This window comes from Marmota marmota, unplaced genomic scaffold, assembly GCF_001458135.2.
Source record: "Marmota marmota marmota unplaced genomic scaffold, marMar, whole genome shotgun sequence".
Classification (NCBI taxonomy): Eukaryota; Metazoa; Chordata; class Mammalia; order Rodentia; family Sciuridae; genus Marmota; species Marmota marmota.
The window spans coordinates 3,361,363-3,384,755 of record NW_026000075.1 but is presented as its reverse complement, the minus strand read 5'-3'; the positions used below and the strand labels follow the sequence as shown (position 1 = coordinate 3,384,755).

Below are 23,393 nucleotides of genomic sequence, written 5' to 3'. Positions count from 1 at the left end.
AGTTTGGGGGTGGGGGGTGGGTAGAAAACAACTTTGGAAACTGTTCTCAAAGCCGAAGTCCCCTCCTGGGAACATACTGAGCAATGCTTTTTCAGGACTCTGACTAGGGAAAGAGGCTATAATGCACATCTTAAGAGTTCTGAGTGCCCCCTCACCCCCCACTTGCAGCTCTGTATCAGTGCCAGCGCCAGTACTGGCTGTGGATAACAGGGCCCCATGACAGTACTGGTTTGTTAAGGGCCATGACTGGCTATGTCACCTCTGATTCTTAGCACCTAGAAAACACTTATGAAAGAAAAAAAAAGCTATAAATATATATGTGTACAATAAATGAGGGAGACACTTTGGATCATTTCCATAAAAACAATTTTAGTTTTTTTCCCAAAATCAACATCTTATGTTCCCCCTGAAGTTATTTTAAGTTACTTATGACTGAGAAAATAAAAGAAAACTTATTTTTTTTCCACATAGTTTCTTTTAGAAGCAGTTTCTAAAAGTAAGCAGTTCTCTTTCCTGAAACCTGAAAGTTCAAGGTTACCAGCATCCTCTGACCTGGCTCTCCAGATTCTACACTGCTTTCCTTGGCTTATCACACAGGAATAAGGATCTTGGGAACACAGCAGAGTTAAACCTAATTTTTTTTTCAGAACTCCAGAAAGTATTCCTTTACTAAATGCAGTTATACATTTTTCCTCACAACCCTGTTCCAGAATATTCATAGCAAGATTTGCATGTCAAATTTCCCTAAATAATAGATTATTAGATTTTTTTTTTTGTTTCTCTATTTGCTCCCTCTTCTTTTAAGGAATAGGCTTTAATTTTGTTTATCTTTTTCCTGCTCGTTTTTCCTCATATTAATAGGACTTGAGAAGTCTGCTTATTTACAGAGACAAGGGGGACTTGTTCTTTAAGTCTCTGTTCTCTTACCATTCCGACTCTCCAAGGGGACTACGAGGCCCTCTAATCTTCGCTCCTCCTTCCCTCTAATCTACACCCCTCTATTCCTAGCAAAGCCATCAAAATATTTGTGATTTATTATATACTTGTACACACATATGGGCAGAAGGAAGGGCAAGGGCTGAGGCACAGGGGGAGAGAGAACATGTGGCTTGAGCAAGAGTGGAGCCTGGCATTGAAGTGGCATGGGACGGGGTGATAGGAGAGTTAGAAGCTGGCCAGGCACAGCCTGCAGGCCCCATGAAGAGTGTGCCTTTTATTTCAGACAGTGGGAATCATCGGTTCTCTTCACACCTTAGGTACCAACTACCAAGCCAAGCAGTGTTGGGGTCCACAGGGCAAGACTACTGTTATTCATGAAAGTCCTGACCCCAAGGGTATGATTTTAAATCAAATTCCTTGTGGTTTGAAGAGAACACTGACCATTCATGTTGGGAAAAATGAGTTGCTTTCTTTTTTCAAAAAATAAAAAATTTCTAAAATTTTAGACCTTTAGCTTAAAAATTTAAGAATATCTAACCCTGCCTGTGAGCTTCCATTTCCTTTATCTTGTGCTAAAAAAGGTGATTAACAAAATCGATCAACTGATGTAGCATCATTTGTTTTTCTTTTGGGACGACTCCTGTCTTTCACAAAAAATTACTGTGTCAATTTTGAGAATATATTCGAAGTTTAAAGACAGAAGCTGGAAAAAAAAATTAAAAAAAAAAATAAAAATAAAGACAGAAGCTGGGAGCATAGGGAAGTGGTAATTGGACAACCCTTGACTGGAAGAAAACTACTTCTATGATTAGTGTTTCTCTACAACAAAAATTCACTAATTATTTACTAATTATACAAATGAGATAATTTTATTAGAAAAAAAGGATGAATGAATGTTTTTTTCTATTCAGAGCATCCAGCACAAAGCCGAGATGGTACATTCTCTCACCATTTCTTTAATAAGTCACTTGTTCATATACTTCAAGAATGAGATCATTTGGTCAAAAAAATACCCTGATGAGGAATAAATACCAATTGTATTGACTGGTCATCTGTGCGTGTGTTTCTTAGATCACAAGATCGGAAGGAAGTGGTACTCACCCCGATGGGGGGTAGACCATGTGCAAAACTAGTGATTAAAAATGGGAATGACAGAATTACAGAGTTGTTTTAGAGAAAGGGAAGGAAGCAATGGAGCATTAAAAGAAGCAGGTTTGCAAGAGCTGTGCTTCTGTCAAACCTTGTACATGCAGTGTCAGAACAAGAGGCATCCAGAGGCAGGATCAGAGAGTGGTGCTGAGCCGAGGAGAAAAGACGTGACTGCAAAGTCTGGATGGGAGCAAAATGAAAGCCCAGCCACAGAAATGACAAGGTCAAGGCAAGGGCAGAGTGAGCACAGGCATCTAGGTCCTAAATCAGAAGAGAAGAAAGGGAAGTTTATGCTCCAAACTCTCCCTGCAGCTTGTTAACAACAACGAAACAAAACAAAACAAAACAAAAACTAGTTCAGTTTGCTTGCTCCTTTTTTTTTTTTTTCAGGTTTTGAGTTTAGAACATAAATCATTTAGTACAGATATTTTCAAGCCCTCCTGACAATTGACTTTACCTGCTGGGTGTGTTAGAGCACTGGCCCTGACTTCCAGTGCAATCCCCAGATGCCCAACTGGGGATTGGCTCATAGTCACCATGACCAACTCGGGAAGATGACAAACTGAACCAGGTGGGGAAGCCCTGCAAGATAATCTGTAGAAAAACCGTTTGTGTAAATATGAAGGAAACCCTGGTTGGGCAGTCCAGAAGACTTCAAAGTCACTTTGCAAATCTTTAGTGTCTGTGCCTTCATGTGTTCTGAGAAGTTGTCACAGGGTTTGTGAAAACCTGTTTTGAAGAATCAGGAAGCATCTTATATAAACCTTTCATAATCATCTATCACATAGCTGTGCTCCTGAAATGTGCACTTTTTTCTAGGTGAGTATTCTGGCTTTGACTTGGATGCTTAGCCTACTAATATAAGACACTTTAGAAGAGAGGATAAGAAGTTTTGAAAGTCAGGAAGGTAGTTACAGGATAGTGGAATGAACCTAAGACTGGAGACCACAGACCAGCATTCTAATATTGCCTGTGATGTGAAATAACTTGGCAAACACAGTCAAACTACTTCCCTACTTGGAGACTTACTTATTTTGCTTGAACTAGAGCCAAACATAATGGAACTCCTGGCAGCTGCTCTCTTTTATCACAAAGCTTGCATGCACACCTGAATTGCTCCCTAAGAGGTGTCACCAAACACGTAGATGCCCCCCTCTCATTCAGGGTGGCTGAGAATGGGCCCACAGAGCACTGGATTAGATTATCTTTTCAAGTTCCTTCCCATTCTGAAGTCTGCGGTTCTCATATTGATCAGATGAACCTACTTAACAAAAACTAAAAGAACCATAGCACATCTTCCAGTATGAGAGGTTGAATGGGTCTCCTTTCAAGTTACGTTCCAAATGGCTGAGCACTTTCAGAACTACCATCTCTGTCTGTTACTTTCATATGTCACATCATTTTTACGCTCAGCATGTCAGCTCACATCATTTCAATTATGCATTTATTTTCTCACTGACTAAATATGCTGCAAGTACCACTTTTTGCTATTACATTAAAAAAGAAAAAAAACATAGACTATTTGAAAATGACTTCATAGCCTTGCATTTTTCAACTTGAAAGCCCAGGGGTTCCCCCCCCCCTTTTTTTTCCTAAAAGAACCTAGGCTATTCATTAAATACTTACAAAAATATATATATATATATAATGGTATTTCAGATATTGAATTGGAGGTGATAACTCATAAGCTCTTGGTGATAATAATTTTTAACTGGGCCCTGATGAGTTGCATTACTGTCTGGAAACTTGGGGAAGGTGGGTTGGTAGAGGAAAGTGGGGTGCACTCTATAGTGCTGGTACAAGGATGTAAGACAGACTCAAGGCTACCTGTCAATTATGCACTAGTGTCTATTATTTTAATCAGATGGGCATCTAGGTTAGGTTAGTTTTCAAGTTGGAAAGTGTAAAACAGGAGATAACAGAAAAGGTGAGCAGAGACCCACCCAGGCCTATGTCCACACCTTGCTTTCTTTTGACAATAGGTCATAAATTGGGACCCCAAGGGCAATGCACAAGTTATTTCAATTACATATCATCTAAATTTAAAAAAAATTTAAAAATTGATTGTAAATACCCAAAGAAGCAGATTGTATTTCTTGAAAAATTAGCATGTGTAGTGTGGCCCTGAGCCCATTTTCAACAAGGTAGCAAACAGCTGGAGCTGGTAGGTGCTGCCCCCTCTAGGGAGGCAGCTCATGCCAAGTAGCCACTGTCCTCCTCACTCCCAATTGCTTCCCGATTTCTGTACCTGGCTGATTTCAGAGGAGATATTGGCATCTCTGACCACAAAAAAATACTGCAATGTTTAAAATCATTATAACGCCAATCCAAGGGGATCGTACTGCTAATATATCTATGGATAGTAACATCCTCTCTCACCACCACTCAGCTCAGTGCCTGCTACTTATCAATAACTTATTACCTGCCATACACCTGGCCAAGCTTTTATATTCAGGAATTTATTTAATTCTCCAACTACTTTATGAAGTAGATATTATTTTCCTCATCTTCAGGTAGAGTAGCCAGAGGCTAAGAGAAGCCCATTAATTTTCCCAAAATAAAATAGTTGCTATTTGCCTGCAGCCTGTTCTCTCTCAGATCTCTGACTGTAAAGGTCCTGCCTGATCTTACCCACTGTGCTAGAGTGGCCAGCACACGTTCTGTCATTGCCGAGGATATCGTGTGGCATAGGAGCTGACATCAGACCTGAGTATCTGCTAGTCTCCCGTAGAAGGTGTGCAAAACACTCAGGAGCAAACTGGTGGAAACGACCAAAGTGAAGATGTCAGAATCTCACCAGTTCCAGCTCATCATTCGGGAAGCATGAGTGGAGAGAGTATCAGATACAACAGCCGTGGCCCTGGCTTCTTCTCCTGGCTCTGACCAGAGGAGGCTGAGCTACCTCCAAGGAAGTATTCCCATTTGAGCCTCACAACAGACGTCCAACCCAGATGGTATTACTCCTTTGCACAGATGAAGAAGCGGAAACTCAGAACACTTAAATTGCTTACTCCAAAGTCTTCTGCTTAGTAAGGAGCAGAGCCAAGACTAGAAACTAGGCCGGTGGATCCCTACTTTTACTCTCCCGCTTGGTCTGTGCCGCTCTGTGAAGAGTGAGTGACCCTTTGCATTGTCTGTCCTAATACTTTCAGATTTCAGCAAGCTCTCAGAGGATTCTGAAATGAATGTATTGGGTTTGCCCTTTGTGTTTTCTCTAGAGTCAGGTGATGCTCAGGGGAACTGGTACACGAAACTGAAATGCACAAAATTAAAGGAACAATAAAAAAATTGAGTTTACTATCACTTGCTCCCTAAATTATCAGTAACTTGGAATTTTTTATATTTCTTGATACAAATGGGGAATATTTAGGAATACAATACAGGCTGACTGTTTTCCCTTCAATAATTTTTTATTTAACTTAGTGGAAAACTTTCCCCTTTCCTTGTACAATATCTATTGATGATAAATAGCTTTTCAGACAAGATGGAACTGATTGGATTATAGTAGGGAGTCTTTATTGACACCAATGCTGATTTTAGATAGATTGCAAATAAATCTGCCTTGTACTCATTTAGCCATTTCTCATTGATCAGTCTTCTGTGAAGAAATCACTAATGAGCCTCCAACAACTGTGAGCATGATGCTGTGTCCAGGGATCCCCTGCTTCAGGGTCTTTAAGCTGAACAGGTTTTCTCCTTTCTGCAACTCTGGAAGGGGTTCTTGTTCTTGATGGCCAACTACAAAGTTCCAAGAAGGTACTGAGAGAGACTGTTTTACATGATATCAAGAGACAGGGTAAATGGGATCTGAATGATATTTAAGCCATCACATCGATATGGCCAAGAAAGCATAGAGTGCAAGGCAGGGACACTTATCACCCTCATTCTTTTTGCTATTTATGAGTCTGAGACTGTGGTCAACTGCTTAGATGATGGCCAGGCCATGCTATCTGTTAGAACCAGAAGGAAGCTGTGTATCTTTCTGTTCATCTGTTGTAACTGCTCTTCCATTTTAATTTCACGATGGCCTTTATTTCCTTTTTGGGATTTATCCCCAGAACAACCACTAGGGCAGAGCTTCATCATGGCTCAAACGCTTATATGCTATTGTAGACACAAGGGGTGACTCTACTTTGATGTAGCTTCTTTTTCTTTAGAAAAAGATCATAGAAGTCCTAATATCTATCACTTTCTATTCAGTCATCTCTTACAGAATTTAAGAGACTTTCAGAAAGGATTTAGACTAAGAAAAGTGTGCATTCTTTCTTTCTATGGGACATATTATGCCTGGGAGAAGCCCTCCCTCTGAGATTGTGAGAGGAAAAGTAAGTGGTCCTTGATAACCACCTGTTAGTCCTCACTGTGTCTGTGTCTGTGTGGAGGGGTGTTTCCCTTTTGACAATGCCTATGGGTCAAGAGGGAAAGAAACAGTTAAAGAGTGGTTGCCTGAATGTCTATCTCTATGAGGGTTCAATAAATAAATGTTGGCCAACTATCATAATCCCTGATAATTATTTTATGTATTTAGAGCACAAGGCAAAACTTCTTAACCCACTTGTAGAATGACTAGTGGTGGGCGATGGTGCAGAGCTGGCAGGAGAGGTGACAGGAAGCACATTGTATGTCATGAGGGAGGGCTGGTTTCCAGTGCTCTTTGTGATTAACAAGTGACCCTGGGAAACTCCATTCACCTTTCTGGATCTCAAAGTTCCTGTTTGTTAAACTGAAGTTGGGGGTAGTGGTGCGTTGTGTAAGGGTGACTAGCTATTTAAAATAACCTACATGACTTACACCTTATAAAGCATTTGTATGTATTTTATCTTGGGCTTGTTGTTGTTTTTTTTTTTTTTGTACCTGGGATTGAACTCAGGGACACTTAGCCACTGAGCCACATCCTCAGTCCTATTTTGTATTTTATTTAGAGACAAGGTCTCACTGAGTTGCTTAGCACCTCTCTGTTGCTGAAGCTGGCTTTGAACTCAGGATCCTCCTGCCTCAGCCTCCAGAGCTAGCTGCTGGGATTATGTATTTTATCTTAGATAAATTTCAGGAGATGGGAAAAGCAGAGTATTATTTTACAAATGAGGAAACTGAGCTTAGACAAGCTAGAGATCACAAAGCTACTGTGAAGAATTTAGACAGATGGCAAACTTGGGCTTTTAAAGTCACTTTTGATTGTAAATGGCTATGGTTTTGTTTTCAGTATTATTACATTGTTTGTCTATGAATTCTAGTTTTAAAATTTCCAGATAATGCCCTATTGAAGAATGTCAAATTTATCAAAAGTCATGTATATATTTTTTCCCTTTTAAAACAGCATTAGTGCCAAGCATAATGACAAATGTTTGTAATCCCAGTACTTACGAGACTGAGACAGGAGGATCACAAATTTGAGGCCAGCCCAGGCAATTTAGTGAAAACCCAAAATCCATATCGAAATAAAATTAAAAGGTCTGGGATGTAGCTCAGTGGTATAGTGCTGCTAGCATATGTGAAGCCCTGGGTTCAATCCCCAGTACAATCAAAAATAAAAATAAAAAGATTGCACTATTTTCTCTGGCTATAGTTCTTAAGTATGATCTAGGATCAGCAGCAATAGGCTGAGGACTTAGAAATGTAGATTTTCAGGCCCCACTCCAGATCACAAAATCAGAATCCCCTGGAGGGGGACCCAGTCATTTCTGCTATAATAAGCTCTCCAGGGGAATTGGAAGCAGCTGAAGCTTGAGCACTACTGCTCTGATCTTGGCGCACTTGTTCTGGATTAACTGGCTGACATTCGACATTTCCCACTTTACTGCACTGAAGGATATGCAGCTGCTAGTTTGAGTCCCACATCCAACAAACCCAACACGTTTTGCTAAACCCATTTTTGCAATGCTTGAACCGATTGCTTCACCTATAATTGTATCCTTCATGTAATCATAATGTTCTATAGTTTTATGTTAGTATTTGTTACCTCCTTAAAGTCTACTTGGAATTTCAAAATATTTGAGAAGAAAAGCTGTCTAGGTTCATCGTTTGATAAAAATTTGAATTAAATTGACTCTAATTAATTTAAAACAAAATGAATTATTATTTTTTCAAAGTGGTTAATGTTTTAAATTTTACTAAGGGTACTTGACTAAGGGTACTTGACCCCACTAAAATCTCAGTAATTTCAGAAGAAAATTCATATTCACATGAGATGGATTTCTAAAGAAAATCCCCTCTCCTCTAATCAGGAAAGAATATTTTCATAATAAAAATTACCCAAAATGTATATTTAAATTTGTTCTTTAATATTTATTCTAGAAAGCCAAATATTGTATTCATTAATTATAGATTTAATATTATCATGCCAAATGTCTGGGCTTTAGAGGCATTAAGATTTTATTTCAACATATTTTCTTTGATTAATTTCCTATGCTTGAAGTTTAAAAACTCTGGGGATTTCTGGAAGAAAATACAGACTCTGATCCCAATGTGATCATTTATATTTAAATGACTCTGTGTGTGTGTGTGTGTGTTACATGGCACCTATTACTTTAGGACATCAACAATAATTTATGAGTTCTCTGGGATATTTTTAAGTGCACCCCAAATTAATTTTGCCAATAAAATTTCACCAAGAGAGAGAAGCACAATGTTGCCTTTCAAGAATAAAAACCTTTCACATTTCCCCAATTTTCTCCTTTTTTTCCATATTGAAATAACACTGACTCATCTTTTACCCCCTTGAATGAGGGCAGCTGGGGGTTGGCGGGGGAGGGGGGGAAATGCATATATTTTGCACTGCTTTTGTTATTTATTTGCTTATATAAGCAAGACTGTGGGCTTTCTGAACAAGTACTAGACTTCCAAACCACAGGACTGATAAAATGGCACATAGCTTGCACAGCATGTGTGGACCACAGCTTCTAAGTGATGGATGGAATGCGATTAGTTGACTTGTGCCCGTCATAGCACTCCAATTATTTTATTTATCTTCCTTAGATTTCCTTTCAGCATCAGTTACTGAAAACGCTATTTGCAATTACATGATGGTCAACAAATTTCTACTAGGTTTCTGCAAAAGATACAGCTTGAACATAAAGATTCTTAACAAAGTTATATATAGGGCTACAGAGCTTTAGTTTTGTTATATATACTGTGTAAATTATATCGTATGTATAACCTCTTATCTATGCCATTCCTGGAATATTACAAACACACAGTGTGTCAATCTATTAAACTTAGGGATAACTTTTTTTTGTAGTTTTAAAAAGACTAATTACAATGTGAGGTACTAACATTGCCATTGTTTTGACTTAAGATTTGCTCACAATGTGAACATCAATAAAAGCTTGCTAAATGGAAAAGGACCACTCTTCCTGCCAAAGGCCAACACCACAGCCAGCTCACATTCGTAATCCCTCATATTCGGAATTGTGTGTTATGAATGACTCAGCAAAGCTGGGCCACCACCAAATGGAACCAGAATTGCAGAGGCCCTGGAGGACACTGAGAACATCAAACCCACCATCACTCCATCTAGTAAGGAAAGTGCTATTTTCTGAAGAAGCAGGAAAATTGGTTTTCTTTAAGATTCCTTAACAGTTAACAAGTTTGTGGAAGTTACCATAAGATAAAAAGAAAAATGACACAATAATTTCCTTGGACTTTCTACTCCAATGATCTCAATATATAATTTTGTAGTTTTCTGAACAACAAAATTATTTAGTTAAAGCACAAAACTTGGGCCAAAAAGAAAAAAAAAGTGGAAGGAAGGAAGGAAAGAAAATAAAAGCTTTGAGGAGGAAGATAGTAAAGATATGATAGAATAAAAAGATAAGAATTTGCCTTCTACATGATTAAAGAAGAGATAAAAATAAAATTTCATTTTAATAGAAATATATATATATTTAACAGAAAAAAACACATATTTATAGTCTCTTAATATACTCCATTGTATTTTACTAGTTTATTTGTCAGTAGATTTGGTCCTTAAGTCTATGGGTAGGATCAGTTGGAGATGGCGATTGCAGGCCCAAGTAATTTATCTGGCATAGTTAAAATAGAGTTAATAGCTCAGGAGAGCACCCGTGCGATATCCCTACTTGCCTTATTAACCGAACTGACAATTTGGCACTGAGTGTCAAAATACAGGGCCAAACCCACACACCCCCTACGCTGTTTTACTCAGAAGCCAGAGAGTGGTGATAAGGCAATACCTCCCTGAGTGCGTGACCCCTGTAAGAACATATCTGCACCTCCACAGAGCTGCTTTGTGTAGCCAGTTGTTTAGAGAAGACCTCTTCAGTTGCCTTAATTATTCCAGGCTTAACAAACAAGTCTCTAAATTTATTGTTTCAGGCTTTGACCTTCTGGCGGCCATTTTTCCTTTTTGTCAGAAATATACACAATGGCTCCTTTAATGTAACCACTCTGATACAAAACAAACTGCATGATTAGAAAACTGTCCAAATCCCATTTGCCTGTCTATAAATTACAGATGACTTTCTTTCTAATCTCCTAATCTACTCAAATCCCTTTGAATTATCACTCTATTAACACTTGGGTTTATGTGGCCTCAGATTCAGTACCATTTATACATTAAATAAATGTGCAGTTATCATGTCTTCTTGATAATTAACAAAGATGTTAAGGACTGATGCCAATTCGGTGTCATGAGCTGGATACCTTCCACTACCTGGTATGTCTTTGTTTATGGTCTATTAAGCAGTTTTCATTTCTCCTTATGGGCCCATATAACATCCAAGCTAGAGGTCTCTCAAGTTATTGGCAATATTACAGACTATTAAGTAGCCTTTTCCTTTTGTTTTTAAAAGTCATTTCTAAATTTAAACTGTAGACAATCTGAGGAATTACATTGGTCAAGACAGACATTTAAAGTTCTCAATTTTCTACCCTTAATCCCCTGTCCTCAAAATCATATTTGTTGTTTTATAAGCTACATTAATGGTAGGGTGTCTCATTTTCAGAATAATGTACTTTTTTATTCTTATTTAAACCTTTTGTTTTCCCAAATTATCATTTTTGTTCTGACTCCTTTTTTCCCAATGGAGATATTGATATTTCAAATTTATATTGTTCTGACTTTATTTTTCATTGTTCTTAACATACAGAACATACATACGTCTTGGTATGAAAGAAGTATTGGCATGCAGAAAGAAGTCAGTGGGTCAAACACATCATAGGGAGAGGTTTATTTGCTCTCACAGTCTACCTTGTTATGCAGGCCTCAGCTAGACAGGCTAATAAAGCTGTCAGGGAAGGGTGAGCTCCCAAAGGCTTCAGGTGTCAAAAATCTACAGTGCAACAATATAAAATGTACATAAGCATTCACTTACCTGCTTTTGATCAACAATTATTTCGAGGTCTTCATCACTGCTTAGTTTTCCATATCCTTGTTCTTTACTTTTCTTGTGAAAGAATAATTTTAAATGATCATTTAGTTTCTTTCCATTAATAATCTTAATTCTCACATAATATTTTTTAAAGATAAAAGTCTTTACTTATCCTCATTACTAGTCATATGCATCATCCTCTGTCCATCTCTCATTACAACAGCAAGTGTTTTCAAACTGCTGGCTTATCATTATTATTTTTGCTTAACCTTCCCCATTCAAATTATGCCTTTAATCATTTTCTCAATATTCTTATGCTTCCCTTGTATTTTGTAGTCAGAAAAAATTATTTCAACACTTTGAGATAAATAAGCAATTCCTTGAAGAATCCTAGCACATTTTTTCTTAAAGATTGAAACTTCATTTGTAATTATACTATGCTTAAGGCTTCAACTATTAAATGTTTTATTTTAATGTCTTAAATGTGTTTAAGAACAAAAAAAGTATTACACAAATCAGATAATAAATCTTCAGATTTTCAATATTGTCTATGAATCAGATGGATGCTGACATTGGAAAAAACAACTCAAGTAATTTTTCAAAGATAAAATAAATTTCAAAACTAGGTAGCTCAAAAGTTGGAAGAGTTCAGAGTAAGTACATCTAAAAAATGCATGTTATTGGCATTTTGTTATTTTTCTTGTTCTTATTATTGGTCCCAATCACCACTCCCATCCAACTCCCCCATAGCAAAATCTATAATTATAAGTTCTAAAGTTGGAAAAGAACCTAGATTGTGACAATCAATTTGCAATTGCACACTTCAGGAGAATGACGGTGTGTTTGAATTCTTTCTTTCCCCCAGTGCAGCAGCTGATGGGAATACAACCACTGCCATCTTTCTTCTTCATACCAGTAACAAATGGATCATAAAAATCACTACACACTTAATTATAGTTCATGTTTTTGGCAACCTTGCTTTAAATAGTAACTACATCAACTAGAATTGAGATAATTAAAAATATTTTGTATACTTCAACCTACTGTGTCATATTAGGATCCCATCTATCTCATTAGGGTAAGAAATATATCCTTCAGTGACCATGATATTAATCTTTACACTGTGGGACACAATTCTTATCTGTTTATTTTTCTTTTATAGCATTTCAAAAACCAGATTTTACATATTTGCTCCCCCCATAAACATACCTCTTATTTCTGTGTTTATCACTGTAATAAGATAATTCTGAATCTTCAAGTATCAGAATGCACAAATAAAATTCAAATTCTCATTCATACATTAATGAACTCAGCCACTTAGAACAGAACAGATGGCCACAATATTTCTCTCTATTTTGACTCTTGTCCTCATTTGAGGTTCCATTTCAGGATTGATGGAAAACAAAAAGAGCAAGGTTGGTTTCAGTCAAGCTGACTTCCTTCCTGTCACTTTGTTTTTATATCCTTTCAGTCCATTGGTTGCCATAAGATATTGTCCAGAGACCCTCTAAAGCAAAACATTTCTAAACGCCTTTCCAAATATTGATCTGTATACGTACCAAGTAGCTCATTTGCATGACCCGATTTCTGGACAAAAGGACATTAAGTAGAGATGGAATGTGAGTCCTTCCATCCATTTCACTGTCAGACATCCCAGAATTCCTTGCACCAGCGGCGGTGGCTTCATAGCCAGAACTTGCTGACCAGAGAACCACAGATCTTGCCCAGCAACAGTATTAATAATGTACAACAATAATTGATGTATTCCTGAATCATTGTCTTGACTTTGTAAACATTGTGAAATTTTTGGCTAGCACAAGAAAACCATTGAAATGAGAATTTCTTTTCCTAACTAATTTTCAATCTATGTATCTTTATGCTCTCTGACTCCTGTTCCCATTTCATGTTTTTTCCAAGATCACTTATTGTTTATTATACAATTTCTGTATTTAATCCTTTGCATACGGACTGCTCAGCCTCCTTATCATAAAAGCTTTCAATTTTCTCTTTTTAATCCCCTGCCCCAGACTTTCTTGACAAACGCTGCTAATGGATATAATAACGTCAGCACTCACAAGACATTATTCAAAATTGCAATTTCTGCCAATATCAAATTCCACCTCTCCAATTTAATACCACCTCCTTATCTGATTTAGTAGTGAATTTTCCTGGGAAGAGGCTGGGTCAGAGAAGGAGCTTATATCCCCAACTCTTCCAAGTAGAACTTGGCCCTTCCTAAGAGTGGGAGGAGGCATTACAGTTCTGATTTTGTACTTTAAGTCCCGACTCTCCAAACGGCACACACAGTACAAAGAGAAGAAAGTCTTACAGTTTTACTCTAGAATTAAGCCATATTTTCTAGTTTACCCCATAACCCGAGGGGGATTAATCCTTTTCTAAGCCATATATTCACTCACTTACTGCTTATTTCTAGTGCGAGTATAATCCTCTTTCAAGCACTCAGCTGCCCACTTTGACTGCTTAGATCAGCCAGCCCGGGCAGGATTCTTCAGCTCTCCTCCCTCCTCCCAGCCGGGAAGCCCTGTCTTCTATCTATGCACTTTGATCAAGCACAGAGAAGCAGGTCCATAGCTTTTGCGTGGCCTTTCCTATTAGCCAAAGGACTGAACTAGAAGGAAGAAGAAAGCTAATCTCTCCCTTGTCCAAGTGTGAGGGGGCAGGGCTTCTGTGGGAGGAGAAGCCAGAGGGTAATGGTTTCCTGTGCTCCTCCCACCTCCCTGTCCAGACACTGGAGCTGAGGATTTCAACTGAGGCAATAGGTTAGGGTCCTCTCGCCCCCAGCATGCTGCCTGCTTATGGCCAATTTTGTGCATTTCTCACTAAGTGCAGCTGAGGAGGAAGCATTAGTGCAAGAGAGCTAAAATGAGGAGGACTTTTAGGTGGGAGAAGCAGAGAAAGGGAGAAAAAAGGTAGCCCTCCTTTGCTGCCTTGCCCCTTATAAAACACTTTCAGCTCAGGGTAGTTGTTCTGCCTCTGAAACCCCAGTCTCTCTCACTTCCCCACACAATTAGCAGTTCTGAGTAACCTGAAGGAGAATTATCTGGTGTTGTTAGTGCTGATAACTTTTTAAATACTGTTCAATTAGAACTGTAGTTTCCTCAAGAACATTGATCCTAACAGGGAACCTCAGCTCTGTACAGACTCTACCACCTCTTCTTAACCCTATCTACCTTCTGCTTCCTTCCTTTTCTCTCCCCACCAAAAGTAGAAGGGGAAAGTGGGTTGATTCACTTGAATTAAAGAAGCCACTATATTTTGAAAACTGCATAGGAAAACAATTTTCCTGACTACTGATGTAGGGTGTCACCTAGGAAAATTTAACAAGTAAATTACATCAACAAAATCAGATGGGATAGAGACCTGAAAAAAAAAAAATGAAGTGACATGTTGATCTCAGAGTATGAGTTTTCCAAAAAGTTAGAGGTTTTAATTGAAAGACACCAGTTGTGTATGGATTGGATGAAAAGAATTCTTCACATTAATTAGGAATGGAATATATACATAAGAAAAGTTTAAAAAGGAAAAGAGTGCTTGATTTAAATAATTGTACAAATTATCCCCAATTGCGTTTTGCCTAACCACAGATGCTAAAATAAACATAAAGATGAAAGATGTCATATAAATATTTCAAAAATTATTTATAATTATTTATTTACTACTGCAATGAGAGGTGCAAACTAGATTATTAAAGCAAATGTCACATGAAGAATATATACCATAGCTGCAAGAAGAGAAGGTCTTCCTACTGTCTTCTTCATAGTTGTTGAAATTCAGCGTCCAGCCTCTTATTTTTAATCTCTTTTACACTACCTTCCCAGGTCTTCAAAATTGCTTAGATTTTCCCGGTCCTAAAAGGTGACTTCTTCACATCTCTCTCTTCTCTTTACTGTTAAACTTGAAAGAATGGTCTATACTTACTAGAAACAGTTCCTTGTTTTCTCTTCCCTTCTAAACCAATCATGATCAGGATGCATTACCAAATTATCTAGCACTCTTAGAACAAACTGAAGAGTATCAGTGAGAAGGAGGAGGGTTGGTAAAGAAGATAATAGATAACCTACTCATGGTACTTGTTGAATTTGTGGTGTCTTTAGAAAGTGCATCCAAGTGGAAAGAGCCAGTTGACATTTGGATACACCATTTGGATATATGGGTCCAGATCCAAGGAGAGAGATAAGGGCAGGGCTTTCAGTGTGTTGGAAATAATTAAAGTTGCAGGAGTAGGTGAGCACATTAAAGAAGAAAATAGAGAGCCTGAAGAGATGAGGACTGAAATCAAAGTCCATTCTAGAGAATGGTTGCATTCAAAGAATGGGCAAAAGAAAAGAAGTCAGTAAAGGGTGAGGAAGAGGAGAGAGGCTATGGGTGTAGGAGAAGAACCAATGGAACGAAAGGAAAAAGACTTCTAGATTGCATTAAATGCTGATAAAAGGCAAAATAAAAAGAATAGTAATGCAAACTTTCCTTATATTTGGCATTGGCAGTCATCAATGACTGGGAAGGGAAGAAGTGGTGAAGATGGAAGCTATATGAAGTTATTGGATACATTGGGAATAGGAAGTAAAGATAAGGAGAACAGGTTTTTATATTTTATGAAAGCTTAAATGAAGAGAAAAAGGAAGAGGAAGCAAGAAGGCTAGTATGGGAAGAGAATTCTGGGAAAGTCATTGTCCCTGCTGCCCCTTCCTTTATGGACAGGTCTTCAGCATATTGATAATTCAAGAAGGAGCTAGCTTTTTTTTTTTTTTTTAACATAGGTACTGAAAGTTAGTTGAGATAATTAATGAAGCAAGAAAATAAGAGTCAAGACCCTTTGGAGAAAAACTGTTTTTTTTTTCCCCCCTTCAATTATGTGCTTTATCTCTCTAGGAAAAAAAAAATACCTGGAGGACTATATTCCAAATACTGACTCTTTTTCTCTGAGAGAAGGAATTATGCATGACCTGTGCATTTTTTTTATACTTTACAGTACTTTTTGGAAATAAAAATGAATTTTATAATTTAAAAAAGGGAACCAAATACCATTGCTTATGGGGGTCATAAAATTGTCATAGAAAGGATTCATTTAAAACGACTTTGCAGAAAAAAAGACTGGGTCAGGGCTTTACTCTTCCTTTATTATGTTTCTGGGAATAAAATTTTGTTTTTTTAAATGTAGTGATTTGTGCTGTAGTTATTGTTTGTGTCCCTTGTGGGCAGCAGTGGGAGGGGGGTGGAGTGAGGATTTTGTTGCATTTGATCTGTCCCTTTCCCCTTGACTCTCCCTTGTAGCATTAAGCTTCTCCATTGTTCAACAGCATTTTGGTCCCACATTCCATGTGTTTTTTGAAGACCCACAGTGACAGCACAGCTGCAAACACCATTGTTGTGTGAGCCAAAGGAACAACAGTGACAAACAAATAAAAAACAACCCCCAAACAAAGGGTAAAAACAAAACAAAACAAAAAAACAGGGAGAAGGAGGTGACCTGGAAGAAGACCTTGAGGGTTTCCCCCATTTTAGGTCATAAGTCTAAATGTACCTTTTCAATAGGAAGTGTGTGAGCAGTTATGAAGATGATTGTCAAATCTCTGATTTTTCTTACTAATGGGAGAAATCAGCTTTCTAAAGGGAAAATGTCATTGTTCCAGAGAGTCATTTGCAGAGGGGCTTGTTCAATTTGGCATTTTTAAAGAACTATTTTTTTTTTTCTTTTTAAAAGACATTCACAGGAGACTTCTCCCCTCCAGATGTGGTCATATTATGGTAAAACTGAATGCCTACAATTCATTGATTTTTAGTTCTGGGTCAGGCCTGGCCAACAAAGTCAGTTTTGAGAATAGCAGGTAAAGACAGCAAATATGTTGTGTCATCTTGAATGAATTTTAAACCATATGCATAATTCCAGATTCTTAGAAATTAAAAAAAAATTAAGGACTAAATCCAGTTGGGAATATAGATATTAGTTTACTAACTAGTTGGGTAATGAAATTGCAGAGATGCCCAATGTCATTTTTACTCTATTCTAGAGGTGCCCCTTTAATGCTGGCTTTTCTATCTTTAAGTAGCTCTTGATCTACAAGATAATAACATAAAACTTTATAAAGGTTTTTAAATGATTTTTAAAATTTTTCCAAGTTTTCCATAAACAAGAATTCTCTAACATAATATCCATTAAGCTCACTCAATCTTATGTAATTGTGCAATGACAATTTTCTTAAGTAAAATTCCATTTTAGGTATGCACTTTCTTATACATCTTTTCCAGTATTTTAGCATGAAAATTTTAAACATACCACAAAATTAAAAGAATTTTATGAGTTCTTGAATACCACCATTTAGATTTTACCAGTAATCTTTTATTATACTTGCTTTTTCCCCCATCCATCATCTCTGACATAATTTTGAAGTATCATATACACTATCACTTTTTTTGGTTTTGGTACTAGGGATTGAAACCCAGGGTGCCTAACCACTGAGCCCCAGCCCTTTTTTAATATTTTAATTAGAGACAGGGTCTTGCTAAGTTGCATAGGACCTTGCTACACTATCACATTTCTACACACACATTTAATTTACTTTTAAGGACTCCAAAGAGCATGACGATTGCTTCAATAAACCTCCCAAATAAGAGCAATAAATGTTCAGCATTTGTTCTCTATAGTAACTTTTATTTGAAAACAAACCAACAAAGTACATTTCTAGCATTAAGAGCTACTGATAAGTCCTATCTCTAAAGATTAGTGAAGAGGATTTCTGATCAAAGGCCCAGGATTTTTATAGTTCTCAATCAAAAGCAAGTGATCAAACAACTCGACTTTTTGAGACAAATCCATGGTTTGATAGGCAGTTTTTAGTAGATGTTAATTACCATATCCTCAATTTCATATCCTTTGATCATCAATATGTCCTGTATATATGAAAAATAGAAAACCACTCTTGTCTGGGCTACATAATAAGTATTTTTCCCAGGATCAGGCAACAAAAACAGCAGGCCCCAAGGTGGTGCCAGGATGGCTAGTGGCTTCTCAGAGGGGGTCACATTTTTTTACCAAATAGTACTTGGGTGGCAAATTGAGATTGGAGTAGGCAGAAAACAAAACTTAAACTTGAAATTTCAATTATGTCAGATTCAGCAATGTTCTACATTACTTTGCTGACAATAAGTAAACTTTTAATACTCTCCCACCCACAAAGCCAAACAAAACCACATTCAAAGAAAAAGGAAACAAAAATAATCATTTTGGAAAACTCTGAGTCCAATTGTTTTCTTTCTTTCTTTCTTTTTTTTTTTTAAGTCTGGAAAGTTCTTTTCTCTACAAAAAAAAAAAAATCATCCTCATACTCCCTCTAGATTTGGCCTTTTTGGAAGCTTGTAACTGTAGTGGATGGCATGTTTTGGCTGACACATAAACATTATTTTCTTCCTGCTGAAGACATTAATGATTGAAAAATTATATATGTCAATCTTCTAATCTCTTGGCATTATGCAGTTTTGCTGCTATGTCCAAGGCAAGATGAAACTAACAAGCACTCTCATTTTGTGGTTTTACTCTTGCCATCATCCACACTGCAGGGCTGGAGTGGTGATTGGTGTAAGGTAATAATAAATCTGATAGAACAGACTTAGTGTTTTGGATCCTCAAATGATGAGTGAACTATACTCTCATACCCCTATTCCTACCTGGCAACTCAGGAAAGGGTGAACTGCATATTCTGTATCCTTGAAGCAGGAGAAAAAACAAGAAATAATCCATTTAAAATTGCAACCTAGTGATTGATGTTCTGCTTCAATAACATTATTGACATTATTTCTTATATGCCTTGGCCCTGGTCCATGGGGGAGGAGAGCTTATGAGACCAATCTCAAACACAGGTGCACTTGTCACTGACTTCTCCAGTGGATCCTTTCCCTTCTTGCCGGCAGTCAGCACACCTGGCATCCTGCAGCTGCTGCTGACTTCTTTTTTAACAACTGAGCTGCACCTTATGTATTTATGACCTTGTGAAATGAAATTGCAATCTTTTTACTTTAATAAAAAATAAAGAGGGAAAAAAGCTTAACTACTTCTATAAGCGTTCTGCATTATAATATTATTTCTCTATTTTCATACCTTCTCCAAGCCAGCACATTTTTGACACATTGACACATGCTTGAGAAAAATTTGTTAATGAAATTTTGTTTCTGACAAGAGCCAACCCAATTTTTGTGCTTCAACCATAACATTCATGTGGAAAGTTGCAGTTGTTTACCTTTGAGTTACCTCTGTGTGACTGATGAACTTATAATCAGCATTTCTATTATGGCTCAAATAATTTTTTTAAAAATATTTTTTGTTGTCACTGGACCTTTATTTATTTATTTATATGTAGTGCTGAGAATTAAACCCAGTGCCTCACACATGCTAGGCAAATGCTCTACCACTGACTGAGTCACAACCCCAGCCCCTCAGATGACTTTTGAAGATTATTATATAAACATTTCCTGGAGGTTTAAGTCACTACTCTCACTTCTGAGCTCTACCTATGGCCTCCATAACCATTGGCATCCCAACCTAGTGCTTTTATTCTTGTCATTTCTCTGTCTGTCTCTCTACGGCTTCTTTTATTCATTCCATTTCTCCAGTGGTTTATAAATTCATGATGACCATATTACATATGACATGACCATAATTTAAGGGTGGGCTTATCTGGACTTCCTATCCATTTCTTTATGAATAAAGCCTTCTGGGTAACTCCTTATTGAGGAAGTTTCCAAGCCACAAGTGCTATAGGACAAGAAAGATCTGGGATCATGGATGGCTTATTTATCTACTGAACATGTGATAATCAGTAAAGAGATTCATATAACAGAGACCAGAGGACACTAAGCAAAAACAAATCATATATACTATTTTACAATAAGCATCAACTGAAACTTGACTTAATAGAGATAATATCATTGGCAATGAGAGGAAAATATGGTGGTTTATAATAAAAGGCAAAGCCAGAATAATTTATAGAAAGCATTCCCACCAACCAATTGAGCTTAAATATTCTGTGAATTCTTGGCTCAAGTAAAAAGGGATTTGATGTCTAGAAATTATGCATTTGAGTCATAAAGACAAGATAGAATGTATCACAGTGTCTGACATTCAAGTGGCTGATAAATTTGTTTAAGCAATGTTACAATAGTATGGAATGAAGGTTGCTTCTTGTTGGTACATGATCATCCTTTTATACTATGGATGCCAGATTTGGTGAATATGATTATGTGTTACTACCTCCCCAAAATAATGAGACTGGATTACCTGTGATATTTTGGACAAATATGATATTCATTACTGGAAAAGTAAGCACTAAAGCATTCAATACAAATGGTGTTTGTTGCTTTGTTGGCTTTTATAGGACATTTCATATAACTGAATCAGATGAGAAGAAAGAATTTTACCTTCAAAAAACAAACATAAAATCCCTCTTTATTTGATGATTAGATAAGGGATACATAGGGAAACTTCTTAAATATGGTGATTTAATTTTGCTTTGTCATAAGTATGGATATGTTCATTGTATTCATAATCTTCAGACATTTTATATATTTCATAATTCACAATAAAATGTGTTGCTAGAGGCTGAAGTTGTAGTTCAGTGGTAGAGCTCTTGCTGACCATGTGTGAGGTACTAAGTTAGAACTCAGCACCACATAAAAGTAAAATAAAATAAAGTTATAAATATATAATGCTAAAGTTTTATTTTTAATATATCCGACACATTGAGATTATCTGAATATTTTTCATAAAATTGACTTAGTTATCACATGAAAAGTGATAATAAGACAGTTTGTGATTGCTTTGGGATACCTTACTACTATATTGTGTTCTTTTTTTTTAGGTCAGGGACTGTGTCATTCATTCTATAGATGTTTCTGATCAACTACCATGAATGTGTTAAATTCTGGGGCTCTAGAGCACACAGGGCTACCATATCTTTGCCCCCAGAATGCTTGATGCCTTTTGGAAGAAAGAGGTAATCAAGCAAACCATTATAAAACTATGAGGTACCTATGACAGAGGAGTAGGGGCATGAATGACGCAGAGGATTTTGTCCTGGTCAAGGTGAGGAAAGACCTTGTTGAGGAGAATTTGGGATGTGAATGATGAGTAGAGCTATCGAGGTGGGGCAGAGAGGCTGGCATGTGTGGGGGCTTGAGGGCAGAGAGGAAAGACCCAACGGTGAGGACTGGCGGGGTCTTCCAGCATCTGACAGGAGGCGGTGTTAGAGCAAAGTTAGGGTTGTGGTGAACCATACCAGATAATAAGACAGTTTGTGATTGCTTTGGGATACCTTACTACTACATTGTGAGGCTGGAGAGAAAGAGTCTTGAGAATCACATCAAAGAGTTTGTTCTTGATGCTATTGGCAGTGTGGAGCCATTGTAGTCTTTAAGCAGGAGAGAGACATTATTAGATTGGTGCTTTAGGAAATCACTCTGGCAGAAGGGTGGGAAATGGACTGGAGGAAAGAGGCTGGAGGCAAGGAGCGCAGCTGGAACTCCTGACACAGTCAGTGCAGGACAGCCAGGAGCCGTTGAGAAAAGGTTGGTGCAGAGAGATGACCACCCACTGATTTCATAAAGATGGGCTTCACTCATCACTTTGTGTCTCATGAGGTTACTTTTTTAATGCTGGCTACTGAAAGTGATAAAATATCCATATTTTCTATAGTCAGGAATTAAATTTGCAATCAATGGGCCCAGACTAGACATATCTTTGGAATTCACTTAACTTAGTAATATTTAAAATTATTTCAGGAAGAAATTTAATAAAACAAATGAGGGGCAGTGGTGGGCAGAGAGACACACTGGACTCTGACCAACAGGACAAAATATAGTATTTAGTGAAGGATACATATTTTTGCACTCTGTAAAGTCCTAAGCAATATCTCAACTTTTTTTGTTTCTTGCTATTTGCCAAAACAAAGTGAGTCTGTTTTAAAAAATACAATGTGATACTGTTCAGGACTGTAGAGCCTCTAAAAGGATTTATTGTGTTATTTGGATGCCAACAACAGGAATTCTTTATGCAAATCTAGGAACTACACTGCCCAAGGAGTAGGAAATAGTAAAAAGAAATGTATTTATTAAAGTGTATTTGAGATATCGTCAAGCATAATGTATTTTAAAAAGAATTGAGATGGCATATTTAGAGCTTGGTTTAAACAACAACAATCAGGTGCTTTCATTACATTTCACTTGTTTGTAACCAGTCAGACTAGAAAACTTAAGATGGAATAAAACTTGAGTAAGGTCATGTGAAGCAAGGGGGAGTAGACCATGGTATTCATCTTCTCACTCAGTTTGTTTGAAGGTTCTTAATTCTTAGGAGACTTTTTGTTATTCGTCTTTAAAATAATTACATGTTATTGGGCTGGGCTATAGCTAGCTCGGTGGCAGAACGGTTGCTTAGCACGTGTGAGGCACATAAAGATAAACAAATAAAATAAAGGCATGCTGTCCATCTACAGTTACAAAAATAAAATGAAATAAAATAGTTACATGTTATATGGAAAATACTGAAGAATAGTCAACTACATGTGAGCATTCCTCAGAGTGACAGAATGGACTTTTCTGTATAAGGTATTATGTTGAATACTACTGATTACTGACAGTCTATAATTCCAGTCTTTTCATTTTTTCCTTTCTCTTTCTCTCTTTAGGAATCAAACTTTAAATATTAGATGATTCACTTATGGAGACTGTCACAAATTTTTAGAGAGACAATGCAGAAGTTTATTGCAGAATTTAGAGAGAAATTTCAGAGATGAAGAACAAGAAGCTCATTAACTTGATAACATTCTAAGGGCTCTTTGGAAGACTCTCACGATGTCTGATTAATACCCCAAAGTGATGAATCAAAGTGTGAAATATGATATATCAAGAATTATGTAATGTTTTGAACAGCCAACAATAAAAAATTAAAAAAAAAAAAAAAAAGAAAAG

The 23,393-nt window shown here is 37.1% G+C and overlaps 1 protein-coding gene across 20 annotated transcripts in view; it reads right to left on the bottom strand.

Annotated features, from left to right (window-relative positions):
• Pex5l (peroxisomal biogenesis factor 5 like) overlaps positions 1 to 23,393 on the bottom strand; it is a 228,469-nt gene that overhangs the window by 156,663 nt on the left and 48,413 nt on the right. For 4 of the 20 annotated variants that reach the window (XM_048814234.1, XM_048814235.1, XM_048814240.1 and 1 more), the window contains exons 1-2: positions 12,977 to 14,076; positions 11,421 to 11,492 (exon numbers count right to left, since the gene is read on the bottom strand). The exons of 4 other annotated variants lie outside the window; for them this stretch is intronic. In XM_048814234.1, the coding sequence (XP_048670191.1) occupies positions 11,421 to 11,492; positions 12,977 to 13,069 (165 nt within the window). In that variant the 5' untranslated portion in view covers positions 13,070 to 14,076. Of the gene's footprint in view, positions 1 to 11,420; positions 11,493 to 12,976; positions 14,079 to 23,393 lie in introns of those variants that run through there. 12 more of the 20 variants (XM_015494335.2, XM_048814237.1, XM_015494330.2 and 9 more) reach the window with 9 other exon arrangements.